The sequence below is a fragment of the Hyla sarda genome, chromosome 3 (genome assembly GCF_029499605.1).
Source record: "Hyla sarda isolate aHylSar1 chromosome 3, aHylSar1.hap1, whole genome shotgun sequence".
In the NCBI taxonomy this organism is placed as follows: domain Eukaryota; kingdom Metazoa; phylum Chordata; class Amphibia; order Anura; family Hylidae; genus Hyla; species Hyla sarda.
The window spans coordinates 315,451,593-315,467,325 of NC_079191.1; the positions used below are offsets into that span (position 1 = coordinate 315,451,593).

Sequence of the window (15,733 nt, forward strand, 5' to 3'; positions counted from 1 at the left end):
AAACAGCTGAAGTAGCTGGGGGGTTCCTACTGACAGACCTATAATTGTGAGGAAGTGGAAAGGGCTAAGCCCCTGCAATACAAATATGAATTTATATATTTTGATTACAGTGTGAAACTGAATAGATTCTAAAGAAAGAAAATGTTTAAAGGGAATCTGTCAGCTCTATATTATTCTCAAAGCTGCAGACATTGGCAGATAGCTCGAAGGGAAATGAAACATATTATACCTGTCTCTTAGCTGGCTGATGGCTGTGTGCAAAGTTATAAAATGATGTTTTCCTTCCAAGCTCAAGTGTCATAGAGGCCATGCACACCTCCTGCCTCCCCAATGTCTCCCTGCCCTGCATGATTGATAACCAGAGTTAAAGGGGTATTCCAGGCAAAACCTTTTCATATATATATATATATATATATATATATATATGTTTATATACTGGCTCCGGAAAGTTAAACAGATTTGTAAATTACTTCTATTAAAAAATCTTAATCCTTCCAATAGTTATTAGCTTCTGAAGTTTTCTGTCTAACTGTTTGATGATGATGTCACGTCCCGGGAGCTGTGCATGATGGGAGAATATCCCCATAGGAACTGCACAGCTCCCGGGACGTGAGTCATCAGAGAGCAGTTAGACAGAAAACAACAACTCAACTTCAGAAGCTAATAACTATTGGAAGGATTAAGATTTTTTTGATAGAAGTAATTTACAAATCTGTTTAACTTTCCGGAGCCAAAATGTTTTGGCCTGGAATACCCCTTTAAGCTTCCAACACTGATCCCTGTACATCAATTATACAGGGGAGGGAGGAGGCGTACATGCTGCAGCTCAGCATTGCCTCTAAGACACTTGAGCTTTGAAGAAAAGCCTATTTTATAGCAGGTATCAGCTTAGAGATGCGTATCATTTGTTTATCAGCTGTCTGCCCATGTCCGCAGCTCTGAGCATGATATAGATTAAATGTATACAATCATTGTGCTGTTTTAGCACTTTCTCTATTGTTGCATTCAGAGGGTAGTACAACATTAGAATTTTAGTAATAACCACTTGCCTGTTATTCCATCCAGTATAATTTGGCCTGTTCTCTTTTTTCCTTGACAGGTAATGCAGTTTGGAAGGATTGATGGCAATGCCTACATTTTAGACTTTCAATATCCCTTTTCAGCCGTCCAAGCCTTTGCTGTTGCTCTGGCTAATGTGACTCAGCGTCTCAAATGAGCCTAGACTATGACATGGAAGCAATTCAACTAGTGGATAGAACAACGTTTGTAGTATAGATAGCTCCAAAGGGACGACAGAAGAAACATTAAATCATTTCAACTGGAAAGAACCATGACTTCTTGTGTGAAGACATTCTTGTTATTTTTTTTATTTTATTTTTTACATGCAATATTGCTGATGGTTGAACAGGAGCCATTGTGGGTCATGATGGGAGCATGGCTGTTGATGGTTCTTTTGTGTTTGGTGCAATAGATGTTAGAATATTACATGGAGAAACTGCCTTATTTATAATAATATTATTTTTTTGAAAACTGTAAACAATGTGGTTTATTGACCTGTTTTTTTTTTCAGTTTGTAGAATCACAAACAAAAAAATGCAACTAAAAAATGTTTTAATACTTGAATGCATTAAAAATGGGGTAGTAGGTACTGAAGATTGGCATCAGTGTGTTAAGCAGAAAGTTCTTTGATGAGGTTTTTCTACAAACTGTGTGTTTTTGTTCTGAGTGTTTTTGGTTTGGTTTTAAAAGAATCTCTTCACCAAACCTAAAAATTCTGTCTTGATTTTCTTTATAAATGACAGTCCTTGCCACGATAAAGGGACATGGAGAAAATAAATGTGTTGCTGGGGCTGTAGTAAAACAAAAAAAAGAGCTATACTTAATGCAATTCCTGTTTAGCTTCTTCCATTCCCCTACCTCCTGTCTTTTTCCTATTTTTAAGCCAAGAGCTTTCTGCAGGACATGCCAGCTCAGCAAATTACTGGCCGAGACGGGACACCATCAATGATTTGAGGAATGGGCTGCTGCAACAAGCTCTCGTCTGACAAGCAGAAGGAAGATGGGAGATCATGGGGTAAGAAGGAGAGAAACGAGAGCTGCAGGGGACTGAGGGTAAGTAAGTATAGGCTTTTTTATTTTCACCACAGCCCCTGCAACATATTCCATATGTTGGAATACCCCTTCATGGTCTATTCACACGTACAGTATTCTGTGCAGATTTGATGCGCAGGATTTTCTGCTGCAGATTTCAATGTAAACTGAACACAGCTTGAAATCCGGCGCATCAAATCTGCACAGAATACTGTACGTGTACAGACCCTTAGGGTGAATCTTTTCATAAATCTGTAGTCTTCAGAAGTATTATCCACTTACGCAGAATTGCCACAGCCTGCACTATATGGGCATTGCCTGTGGGTAAATTTCTGTTCGCTGTACTGCAAAAAGTTAATCTTTAAGCAAATCTTAAAAGGGGCATCATGACTTGTCAAAACTGGCTTGATGCAAAATGTAAAAAAGCAAACAAAATTGTATGTGTACCATGAATAGTAACAATCATGTGGTGGGCAGGTAAAACATGCTGCAGTGACATTTTGGCCATAGTGATGTCACCTCTGTATTGGGGTAGCTGCCCCTGAAACATTAACATTGCTTTTAAACCAAGAAGCATGGAACCAAGAGAAGATCTGTAATTCTAGTTAATCTTTGGAAGTCAGATAACTCCTTTAACTTGCATGATATTTCCCTTAAGCTGTTTGGAGTGTGGAGAGCCTGCTTTATACAAATAAACTGCCTTTTACATTACAAGGGTAGGGTCACACGTGCCATATTTTGCTGCATATTTTCTGCAGCTGATATTGCTACCCATTGACTTCAATGGGTAAGGAAATATGCAGCAGCAAAATACGGCACATGTGACACTACCCTAAAGGCGTGTTAAGATTTATTATAGATCAGCAGGATATGCCATATATACTTCATGGCAGCGGGTCCCAGCTCTAGAAGGAAAATCATAGATGTGTTACCTTTGTTTGCCGATAAGGAGGGACCTCTCTCCTCATACAAGTGAAAGGAGACATAAACCTCTCTAATGAAGTCTATCTGACTTGCAGAAAGAGCTGAGCAAAGGTTTATTTCCAATAACGGAATGCTGTGTTAATATTACAAGGGGGAGGGGGTATTATCTTGCAGTTCCATAGGCCCAGTTTATGATGAGGGTTGCACATGTATGACATACACCTTGCCTGCAATGGGTGAAAATTGTAGGAACAACTGTTATGGCGGGATTCACCAGACGATAAAATAAAAAATCTGTGAAGTTAACAACATTTCTGTACTTTTGCCCTAAAACTCAATTGACTATTTATTTATATAGAGGGGAAAAAACAGCAGAGCTTCTCATGGGATAGTAGTCCTTAAAAATATGGATGTATTCTCAAGTGCTGGTGGGACAATAGGGGCAATCTCGCTCACCTTTTGTGGTTGTGTGCCAGACACAACCACCTATGACAGCATGTAGTAACCGTGCAGCCACCTCAGCATCGGTAGTCAGGAAGCCTTGGCCGATTGTTGAAGCATCAGATGGAAGGGTGTAGAAAATCTGCAAGGTCTCGGCGCAAAATCACAATGCGTGATGTGTAGGTAAAAAGTCCATTTATTATATACCAGAAAAATAGATGCGTTTCGAGGCCCAAACAGCCTCTTTCTCAATGTTACAAATGGTATGTGCAAACAGTAGAGACAGTGTGCTTTAAAAGGACAAAAAGGCTCTAAAAACTGTTTCTTCATTCAAACCTGATGGATGTAATGTGTTCATCTTAAATATCCAGTACGATTCGCATCTCTTGTACAAGATCGCTTTGAAAATCTCAAGAGACGCGAATCGTACTGGATATTTAAAATGAACACATTACATCCATCAGGTTTGAACTAAGAAATTGACAACATCTAATATCTAACATCTTACACCGTATACTTACCAAGGTTGTTCAAAGATATAGAACATCACCACTTTTTTTTCTATACCACAACATGATTTAATATACAACCTCTGAACATGCAATATAAAAATATATAGGACATATAACAGCGAGTATCCTCCATGTACCATCCACCAACCATGAAGCACGTCGCTCATTATAGAATTACAGTAAACATCTTTGTGCCTTATATGAATTCAATATCGCCCTATAATGAATATTACATGGTTTCCCCTCCATGGCTATATATATTATTTGCACTTTTTGTTACTACCTATGATAACATATCACTTGCATGTATTTATATATATCTCATTTACATTATCCGTTACCACCTATGACCATTTACACAGCGTGGGTACATATTATACCCACATTATATTATACCCATATCCACGAAAGTTCTTTTATTCTGTCCACGCGCATGCACGAACTCTAGTGTCCCTAGTTACCCGGCTCCACAGCCTCGCTACGGAAGTGCGCTGACAGCTCATTCAGAGCTGTCGGCTAAATCCGTGCAGGACACGGAACTGGTCGCTCCCTTGCCGTTATATCCCCCTGCACGGCGCTAGTTGCCAACACTGCAGGGGTCACAGGGACACACTGCAGGACCTTAGCACAGGTTTCTGCACTTTATATGTACTAATTGTCAACATAATATTATCTGACACTGTTTACACAACACGTCACTCTCCTGCGTTTCCGGCAGGAGAGCTGACGTCAGGCATCAAGTATCAATTTGTTTTTATCGCCTTTTAGTCCTTTTAAAGCACACTGTCTCTACTGTTTGCACATAAAATTTGTAACATTGAGAAAGAGGCTGTTTGGGCCTCGAAACGCGTCGGTTTTTCTGGTATATAATAAATGGACTTTTTACCTACACAACGGATTGCGCCGAGACCTCGCAGATTTTCTACACCCTTCCATCTGATTTGACTATTTATAAAATAGATATGATGTGATATAAAGGGGCTGAGACATTTGCAACAAAGACACATGCTCATAGGGGAAGATTTATCAAAACCTGTGTAGAGGAAGAGGGGTACAGTTGCCCATGGAAACCAATCAGATCGCTTCTTTCATTTTTCACAGGTCTCTTTAAAAATGAAATAAGCAATCTGGTTGCCATGGGCAACTGCACCACTTTTTCTCTTCACAGATTTTCATAAATCTTCCCCATAGTGTCCACATTTCTACCAAAATACAATCCAATTTAATTACCTTGTTGTTCTGTTGATACAAATAGCTGCCTGTGTATTTTGTATGTTATTTTTTTACCCTTTATTTTTGAGTATTCACCTTCTGCTCTAAATATTGGAGCAGGTTTTTTCCCCTTACTTTCTAGTTTATAAATTTGGAACAGTGTTAAGTTTAGAATTTATTTCCATTCTACGTTATGAGGTTTTTCTTCTTTAACAAAATAAAATAATGCCTGCTTGATGTTGAACCAGGACTGCTGGTGGTGTTGTTTGAGGCTTCACAGCAGTAATGTGGATAACTGAAGGGTATTTACTACTTTACTGAAATTGTTTGCTTCAGAGTGGCACTGAACCATTGTACTGGTAACTTGAAGTCCACTACATATTGCATTCCCCTGCTTCACATGATCATCCCAAAAATTTTTCACCAAAATTCTACTGAAACATTTATTATCGGTTTTAAAAATACATTAATGACACCAAATGTGATGACTAGAGATGAGCAAACTTGCAGTAAATTCGATCCGTCATGAACTTCTCGGCTCGGCAATTGATGACTTATCCTGCATTAATTAGTTCAGCTGTCAGGTGCTCCGGTGGGCTGGAAAAGGTGGATACAGTCCTAGGAAAGAGTCTCCTAGGAATGTATCCACCTTTTCCAGCCCACGGGAGCACCTGATTGCTGAACTAATTTATGCAGGATAAGTCATCAACTGCCGAGCCGAGAAGTTTGTGACGAATCGAATTTACTCTAAGTTCGCTAATCTCTAGTGATGACATTACAGCTCCTATAAGGGTTTTTAAGTTTTTTTTTACAGCTGAAGAGGACAACTGGAGGCTGTTTTTTCTTCCCGTGTCTGACGTCACAGGGGCTCCTTTTTGTTGGTATCCACATAGATTAGGAGGAGATGTCAAGAAACCAAAAATATGTCACTATAAAATCTAATGTGACTGGTCACTATGGCACTATAGCAACATTATTTCTTATAAACTAAATCCAATTGTTATGACTTTCATGTCTACTATAAAAATAATTGTATGTCTTGTGTTTGAGGATTCAGATCTCCCATTCACTATAATGAAAAAAAAAAACTGTGCACGTGGGATAAACTGGTTTGGGTAATTATACTCAGTCCATATACCCTTAATGTTTAACAGCAGGAAATCTCTTTAAAATGTAAATGATTCCATAATCTAGAAATACAACTACTTCCCTGGTGTGACTAGATATGCTATTGTATAGAATGGTCAAACATTTTCACACAGTTTGATTAGACTTTTGTTGAAGTCCTATATTATATGGAATGCTCACTAGTTTTTTGGTCAGTGGAACAGAGAAAATCTTGTTTTATTGAACATCTAAAATCTATGCAAAGTTCAATTCTTAATTTTGAATAAAGTTTTAACAAATCCTGTCAGTTGTTAGGGAAATGCCAGCCTGTTCACCGGCAGTAAACTCAATACACTAGGTTATAGTATCGTAAACAGGAGTAAAACGATGTATCACTTACTGATTGTCAAGTAGTTTCAAAGTCATGCCCAACCGTTATTCTGTTGTTAAAGCGCTTCGGTGCACAATTGGAAGGGGGGGGGTCAGTGGAGTCGGCTTTCCAAGCTTCCCTGCCTCCTTGAATATACATTGATATGATGCCTGATAAGTAATGTTGACATTTAACTGCCAGTCATTATTGCAATTTTTACACCTATGTCGACAAAACATAATAAAAAGCTCTATTTATATATGGGGGAAGCTTTTTTTTTCTGGACGAATAGAAAATTGTCAACATTTAATGGTTAAACAAATTTGAATTGAACATTTTTATTATTGAAATAGCCTGATTAATACAACAAACTAAGGTGGAGTATGTTATGGCATGACCAATGCTGAACTGCTTTTTTCCCATCAGCAGGGGTAATCTGCTGATGCAGGAGTTAGGTCTGACAGGTTGCTAATTTATACCCTGCCTAAAGGTGGCCAATGGTTTTTTATACACTATCAATAGCTGTCGTCCAAAGTTCAATCCCAATCAAATCCCCCATGTGACTGTGCATACGTTGTCTGTTGTCTATGAAAAGAGCAAAGTTGGCTTCTACCAGAAAGCCTATCGCTCAAAGAACAGTAGGATTGGGCAATTGAAATCCAAACCTTCTCTCCTTTCCATCCCTTGTCCTCTTAAATTGTGGGAGAGATCGGAGGCCACATACACTTTAGACAGTTTGCCAGACCTGCCAAAATCAGTGGGTTCGCCAACTTTTTACTAAAGTGTATGGAGGCCTTAATTACTGCCGTTCATTCAATGAAGTTATGAGGTAGTAAGTAATTTGAAGTTAGTGTCAACACAAGGAAAGATTGTGACATAAGGAGAATCAGTTTTGTTAAATATGTTTATTCTCTATTTCTGAACAGTTCTGGACAGGTTGTCTCATAAGTCTGTGTTGGGCTGATCCGCTGGCATTATTCCTAGAAATATATGGGTAAATTGACAAATCATTGTTGCCATTCCACTTGCCACTTCATAGTCTAAAACTTTCAGCACTGATACAACATTGTGTAAGGACATTCCAAAACTGGTAACAAAGAGTTGTTAATTTATTAATATATTTCTAGGAGGAATGGCATCATGTAGAGCTAAAAAATGTTGCAAAATTATTTAATGAAGAATACCTAAATATACATGTTAGAAGAGTTCAGTTTAGAAACGGTCCAATCGGAAGAGTAGACAGCTCTGGCAAAGAAGAGGCAGACAGGCCTGGGGGGATTCAAGCTGAGTATTTTGTTTATGCTTACATGTACCATCATTTTTGTGCTTGTTTTTTAAAGCAAAGCCTCATAGAATAGGTTCATACTGATTTTAAACCCTATGTTGTAGAGAGCCATTTTCTGCCCAAAAGAACCTTAGTACTGTAGTTGACCTGGATATTATTTTTGTCACTCCGTTTCCTGATTTTGTGACTTTGTATGTATTTAACATTATTTTTTTTGTTTGTCCAAAGCCTATTTTAAACTAATGGTGACATCAACCCCTGACATATCTACAAATCTACTGATCTTTCCCTGAGAGCTACCATTATGTTAGGCTTCCTTACTAACAAAGTTCTTAAGGTTGTATTGAGCTCCTCTTCTGTCTGTGCACACTGTTGGCTAACCATCTATTGAACTGACATCAACAGAAAATATTCAACCTTGCTAAACATTAATTTGCTCTGTAGAAAGACCCGGACAATTAAATTGTGATATGTTTTTAGCATTTCCCTAATATACTGTCATTTTAGAATGGTATTAAAGGGGTACTCCTGTGGAAAACTTTTTTTTAAAATCAACTGGTGCCAGAAAGTTAAACAGATTTGTAAATCACTTCTATTAAAAAATCTTAATCCTTCCAGTACTTTTTAGGGGCTGTATACTGAAGAGAAATTCAAAAAAGAAATGCATTTCCTCTGATGTCATGACCACAGTGCTCTCTGCTGACCTCTGCTGTCCATTTTAGGAACTGTCCAGAGCAGCATATGTTTGCTATGGGGATTTTTTTCTTGCTCTGGACAGTTCATGAAATGGACAGCAGAGGTCAGCAGAGATCACTGTGGTCATGACATAAGAGTAAATGCATTTATTTTTGGGATTTCTCTTCAGTATACAGCCCCTAAAAAGTACTGGAAGTACTGGATTAAGATTTTTTAATAGAAGTGATTTACAAATCTGTTTAACTTTCTGGCACCAGATGATTTAAAAAAAAAAAAGTTTTCCACAGGAGTACCCCTTTAATAATCCAATAATATAAAATGGAAGCCTTGGTGAATTTGAGTCTACATGTTTCATATAGGTGACTGGTGTAGAATGAGACTTTATTAAGGACATGTTTCATATCACTGTTGCCATTGAATGTAAATAGTCAGACAGTTCTGGTAGTTTAAATTCTGCTCCTACCACATAAAGGTAAATCGTAGGTAGAATGTTCTCCAGTTTATACTTTACGAGAATTTTTTAAAGAATATTCCCCCATGCCAATTGGATTTCTGCAAGGAGAACAAGTACTTTGTTCAAAGCCATCTCACTTAGCCAACCAGATCCATATTTGGTACTGATGAGAAGCAATCATTTCAAAACGGCTGCCTACAGATGGATGTCTCTGGTTTGGTTATGTTTCTCAGCTCTTTTATGGGTTAGACATTGACTTACAGAGTAGCTAACTATAGTTAGCATCAGAGAGGCAGTTTTTCCTCCTCTGGAGAAGTGCTAAGGCTCTGTTTACACTGCTGCCATGACTGTGACAACAGAAGCCATGATTGCAGTGATGGATTTGTTGAATGAATAATACTAAGGGTATGTTCACACTGCAGAATCTCCGCTCACAGAATTCCGCGAGTGGAGACTTCGTCTGGTGGCCGCCGCCAAAGCTACTTAGGGGGTAGGACCATGAAACACTGCGCCGTCACCGTTGACAGCTATGCAGTGCTCACAGAATTGTCTGAATTGTCCACTGCTGAAATACCTGAAATTCCTCAGAGTGAACGGTTCTTGCGGAAGACCCATTCACTATGATGGTAATGTTCACTGTGCGGAATTCTGCGGGACAGATCCTTTTAGAACTTGATGGATCCCATTCTAAGTTAATGTGGTGTTTGTTGTTTTGTCCGAAAGAATAGAGCAAAATGCTGCAGTTTCTTGCTGACAGAATTACTGACAGAGGCTCCAGACAGAACTTTATTTGTATAGCTTTTCTCAACAAGCATTAGCTGTAAGAATTCCTGCACCAGTTAGAGCTCCACAAGAAGAACCAGTACATTTCAGGAACTGTAAGGCTATATTTACATGGGCGAATGCCGGCACAGAACATGCTAACGCTAGGACCACTCGGAAATGCACCGTGGAAATTCCTCTGCATGCACAGTACAGCAGAATCCCATTGCAATCTTCTGCTGCGGAATGTCAGTGCAGAATTCACCAAGGGAATTCTGCACAGAAATTCTATTGTGTGAACATGGCCTTAGGGTATGTTAACATGCATCAGATTTATCACAAACAGTAGTTCCATTCAAGGAAATCACAAAGGTTTGTTTGTGGTATTAACTATTTTGGTGCACATTGCTTAGTAACTTCCTGCTCAGATGCAAAATGCCCTGTAAGTTATGTCTAGCACGTTGTGTAATACTAAATCTGGGCTTATTTTTTGGCAGGACAAAATATGCCGGATCTATTCTCTGAATAGGGTTGTTTTTGTGCCCTTACATTAATTTCTGCAAGCCAATGCATAATAAATATAAAACTTCTGTGTGTGAATATCAACCTAGCCCACACACTGATTACTAATCTATCTACACATACTGAGATGCTATTTTAGAATATAACTTACACATTTTTCAGTGTAGAAAACACATTGATTTTATTCAGAAATCTCTGAAATTCTGTCGTGTGAACAGGCCTTATACTGAAGACAAGTACATTTTTAAGTGCGACTTCGGTAATTGCTTAATTTATGGATTTTGTGGCAGACCCATGCAAGTCTACGGGACTCGCCAAACCCGTAGACTGAACGTTGTAGTCTCGCGCAAGTCTCAGTGTCAAGACGATCACTCAACATCTTAGGAGGGCGAAAATAGGGCCCTCCAGTGTGGATTCAGAAATGAGCAGGACAACAATCATAATATTTAGGTGATAGTAGTCTAATAAATACTAAAGACCTGTGTTCTAGCCCAGTGATATACACACTGCTCAAAAAAATAAAGGGAACACTTAAACAACACAATGTAACTCCAAGTCATTCACACTTCTGTGAAATCACACTGTCCACTCAGGAAGCAACAGTGATTGACAATCAATTTCACATGCTGTTGTGCAAATGGAACAGACAACAGGTGGAAATTATAGACAATTAACAAGACACCCAATAAAGGAGTGTTTCTGCAGGTGGTGACCACAGACCACTTCTCAGTTCCTATGCTTCCTGGCTGATGTTTTGGTCACTTTTGAATGCTGGCAGTGCTTTCACTCTAGTGGTAGCTTGAGACTGAGTCTACAACCCACACAAGTGTCTCGGGTAGTGCAGCTCATCCAGGATGGTACATCAATGCGAGCTGTTGGCAAGAAGTTTTGCTGTGTCTGTCAACATAGTATCCAGAGCATGGAGGTGCTACCAGGAGACAGGCCAGTACATCAGGAGATGTGGAGGAGGCCCTGGGAGGGCAACAACCCAGCAGCAGGACCGCTACCTCTGCCTTTGTGCAAGGAGGAGCACTGCCAAAGCCCTGCAAAATGACCTCCAGCAGGCCACAAATGTGCATGTGTCCATTTAAACGGTCAGAAACAGACTCCATGAGGGTGGTATGAGGGCCCGACGTCCACAGGTGGGGGTCGTGCTTGCAGCTCAACACTGTGCAGGACGTTTGGCATTTGCCAGAGAACACCAAGATTGGCAAATTTGCCACTGGTGCCCCCTGTGCTCTTCACAGATGAAAGCAGGTTCACACTGAGCACATGTGACAGAGTCTGGAGAAGCCGTGGAAAACGTTCTGCCAGCAACATCAACCAGCATGACCGGTTTGGTGGTGGGTCAGTAATGGTGTGGGGTGGCATTTCTTTGGGCAGGGGGGGGGGGGGGGCTGCACAGCTCTCCATGTGCTTGTCAGAGGTAGCCTGACTGCCATTAGATATCAAGATGAGATCCTCAGACCCCTTGTGAGTCCATATGCTGGTGCGGTTGGCCCTGGGTACCTCCTAATTCAAGACAATGCTAGACCTCATGTGGCTGGAGTGTGTCAGCAGTTCCTGCAAGAGGAAGGCATTGATACTATGGACTGGCCCGCCAGTTCCCCAGACCTGAATCCGATTGAGCACATCTGGGACATCATGTCTCGCTCCATCCACCAACTGTCCAGTTGCACCACAGACTGTCCAGGAGTTGGCGGATGCTTTAGTCCAGGTCTGGGAGGACATCCCTCAGGACCGCCACCTCATCAGGAGCATGCCCAGACATTGTAGGGAGGTCATGCGGGCACGTGGAGGCCACACACACTACTGAGCCTCATTTTGACTTGTTTTAAGGACATTACATCAAAGTTGGATCAGCCTGTAGTGTGGTTTTCCGCTTTGATTCTGAGTGTGACTCCATATCCAGACCTCCATGGGTTGATAAATTTGATTTCCATTTTGTGTGATTTTGTTGTCAGCACATTCAACTATGTAAAGACGAAAGTATTTCATACTATTAGTTCATTCATTCATTCAGATCTAGGATGTGTTACCTTAGTGTTCCCTTTATTTTTTTGAGCAGTGTAGTTGAAAAACATAAAGAAACCACACAGAACAGGGTGGCTTAGTGGCAATTATTGTTGTTACTGGTATTCTTGATTTCCTCCCACAGTCCAAAAACGGACTGGACTATGAAAATTGAGTATCCTCTAGTTTGCTATTTTACAGCCCTAGCATGTTATAATGTGATTCGGAATGCTTCCTAAGTTCAGTGTTAAAACAGTATTTTGTTAGCTCCTACACATCCTCTGTTGCTATATGCATTGTATCTTTTTTACTCCGAATCTATGCTGTAGATTTGAAATTGTCTGTCTAAAAATAGAGCAAACAAATTAAAGCCTTTTTAGATAAAAAAAATAAATAAATGGTGTTTAAAATTTGACAATTCCTTTGATCTGGTCAAAAGCATGTATGGGCAGTTAAAATGATTCTGATTACTATAATAAGTGGGATATCAGATTATCAATAGAAGGAAATCTTTACGTTGTAATTGTGTTAACTTGTTGCCTGATTTATGTCGAAAAACAAGACTATTATTTTCGAACTAATGAAAAACAGTGCACATTAGTGCCCGTACACAGTCAATCAGGCTTTGTGTTTCTTTACCTCTTTTTGGACTGGGGGTTTTGAGGTATCACATAATAGTTTTGTTTTTGTATTTATTAACTTTTGTTCAGGCATTATGAATGCCTTGATGGGAATCAAAAATAAACAATCTGGCCCACTTTTAACATGTCCTCTAAATGATAGTCATTCTGTGGGATGAACCTGTTTGCAGTCTGTGTTTCCAGAGACATCATTGAGACACTGCCGTATTATGATTTGTGGAGCTTCTGTTCATGAGCTAATGGCTCCTGGTTCACAGGTAGGTTGTCTACAAATTATAATCTTTATCCAACACAAAATGACTGCTTATAGAATACCCCCACTTTAGACATGTAAATAAAATAAAAAATCTGGATTTCATAACACCTCACATGCAATGTTCTGTGACCATCTGAGCCTAGTTTTACCTGTACATACTTTGTATTGTTTAGATAATATAGCATGCCACTGACAAAAAAAATTGGTTTTTATTTACCTCTATTTTCAGAAAGAAAAATCACTTTGATACCGTATCTTAACACATTGTTTCTATTCATATTGCTTTTGATTTCTTGGTTTTCTATTAAAAAAAAATAAAAATAAAAAATCTGATCAGTGTGTGCACTATGAGAACCCTAAACAGACTGAGTATGTAGTCATATATGACTGCATCAGCATGTACTGTATTATAACCCATATGTAATCTTTTTACTTATTTGTGTATTTTTTAAGGTGCATTTATGAATCATTGTTGACTGCATTGTAAAAAAGAGAAGAAAAAAAGACTGCAATTTTCCATCATCTCTTTAATATGTGTACTGTATCAAAACTGTGCCACAGGCACTGGGAAGACGTAATGTGGTTTGTCTGGTCGTGTAGATGTAGATAGTTTATGGTCTTAAGGAAAAGACTGCTCCGTTTCTTCCATGATGACTTGGATTTGTAATGGTTATAAGCTATTGCTTAATAAAAGATTAAAAAAGGAAAATAAAAAGTCTACATCTTGTATAGTTTTTCATCATTAATAAATTAAACATACCGTTTTTTAAATCTCAATTTGTAGGTTTCAATGGCATCTGTTAGTAAATGCATCTTGGGGAATTCTTAAAGGTTATTCAGCAAAAGACAACTTATCCCCTATCCCAGTGGTCAGACCCCCACAATCTCCAGAATGGCTCTCAGAGTGAGCGCGTGCTGTAGACGTGCTCGGCTCCATTCATTGCTATGGGAGCACTATACCGTCATGGCCATAAATGTTGGCACCCCTGAAATTTTTCTAGAAAATTTTGCATTTCTTACAGAAAAGGATTGCACATGTTTTGCTATACACATGTTTATTCCCTTTGTGTGTATTGGAACTAAACCAAAAAAGGGAGGGAAAAAAGCAAATTAAACCTATTACACCAAACTCCAAAAATGGGCTGGACAAAATTATTGGCACCCTTCAAAAATGTGGAAAAATAAGATTGTTTCAAGCACGTGATGCTCCTTTAAACTCACCAGGGGGAAGTAACAGGTGTGGGCAATATAAAAATCAAACCTGAAAGCAGATAAAAAGGAGAGAAGTTCACTTATTCTTTGCACTGTATGTCTGTGTGTGCTACACTAAGCATGGACAACAGAAAGAGAAGAGAACTGTCTGAGGACTTGAGAACCAAAATTGAGGAAAAATATCAACAGTCTAAAGGTTACAAGTCCATCTCCAGAGATCTAGATTTGCCTTTGTCCACAGTGCCCAACACTATCAATAAGTTTGCAACCCGTCGCACTGTAGCTAATCTCCCTGGGCGTGGAGGGAAGAGAAAAATTGATGAAAGGTGTCAATGCAGTGTAGTCCGGATGGTGGATAAGCAGCCCCAAACAAGTTCCAAAGATATTCAAGCAGTCCTGCATGCTCAGGGAGCATCAGTGTCAGTGCAAACTATCTGTACATTTAAAGTAAATGAAACGCTATGGCGGGAGACCCAATAGGACCCCACTGCTGACAGAGAGACATACGGTAGAAAAAGCAAGACTACATGTTGACAAAATGAACTTGAGTAAGCCAAAATCCTTCTGGGAAAATGTCTTGTGGACAGATGAGACCAAGATAGAGCTTTTTGGTAAAGCACATCATTCTACTATTTACTAAAAACAGAACACAGAGACCTACAAAGAAAAGAACACAGTACCTACAATGAAATATAACAGAGGTTCAAAGATGATTTGGGGTTGTTTGCTGCCTCTGGCACTGGGTGCCTTGAATGTGTGCAAGGCATCATGAAATCTGAGGATTACCAATGGATTTTGGGTTGCACTGTACAGTCAGTGTCAGAAAGCTGGGTTTGTGTCTGAGATCTTGGGTCTTCCAGCAGGACAATGACCCCAAACAAATGTCAAAAAGCACCCAGAAATGGATGGCAACAAAGCCCTGGAGAGTTCTGAAGTGGCCAGCAATGAGTCCAGATCTAAATCCCATTGAATACCTGTGGAGAGATCTTAACATTGCTGTGGGGGAAAAGGCGCCCTTCCAATAAGAGAGACCTGGAGCAGTTTGTAAAGGAAGAGTGGTCCAACATTCCGGCTGAGAGGTGTAAGACGCTTATTGATGGTTATAGGAAGCGACTGATTTATGTTATTTTTTCCAAAGGGTGTGCAACCAAATATTAAGGGTGCCAATAATTTTGTCCAGCCCATTTTTGGAGTTTGGTGTGGCCATGACTGTAGATGCACTCTGGTGCTCCCAT

At 39.5% G+C, this 15,733-nt stretch overlaps 1 protein-coding gene and 1 long non-coding RNA gene across 2 annotated transcripts in view; one reads left to right on the plus strand and one right to left on the minus strand.

Moving 5' to 3' along the window:
* The window catches only part of TULP4 (TUB like protein 4), a 237,499-nt gene extending 235,632 nt beyond the window's left edge, over positions 1-1,867 (plus strand). The window contains exon 15 of the mRNA XM_056567101.1: positions 1,100-1,867. Coding sequence (XP_056423076.1) covers positions 1,100-1,216 — 117 coding nt within the window. The 3' untranslated portion in view covers positions 1,217-1,867. The remainder of the gene's footprint in view (positions 1-1,099) is intronic.
* The window catches only part of LOC130362507 (uncharacterized), a 65,531-nt gene that overhangs the window by 22,873 nt on the left and 26,925 nt on the right, over positions 1-15,733 (minus strand). The window lies entirely within an intron of this gene.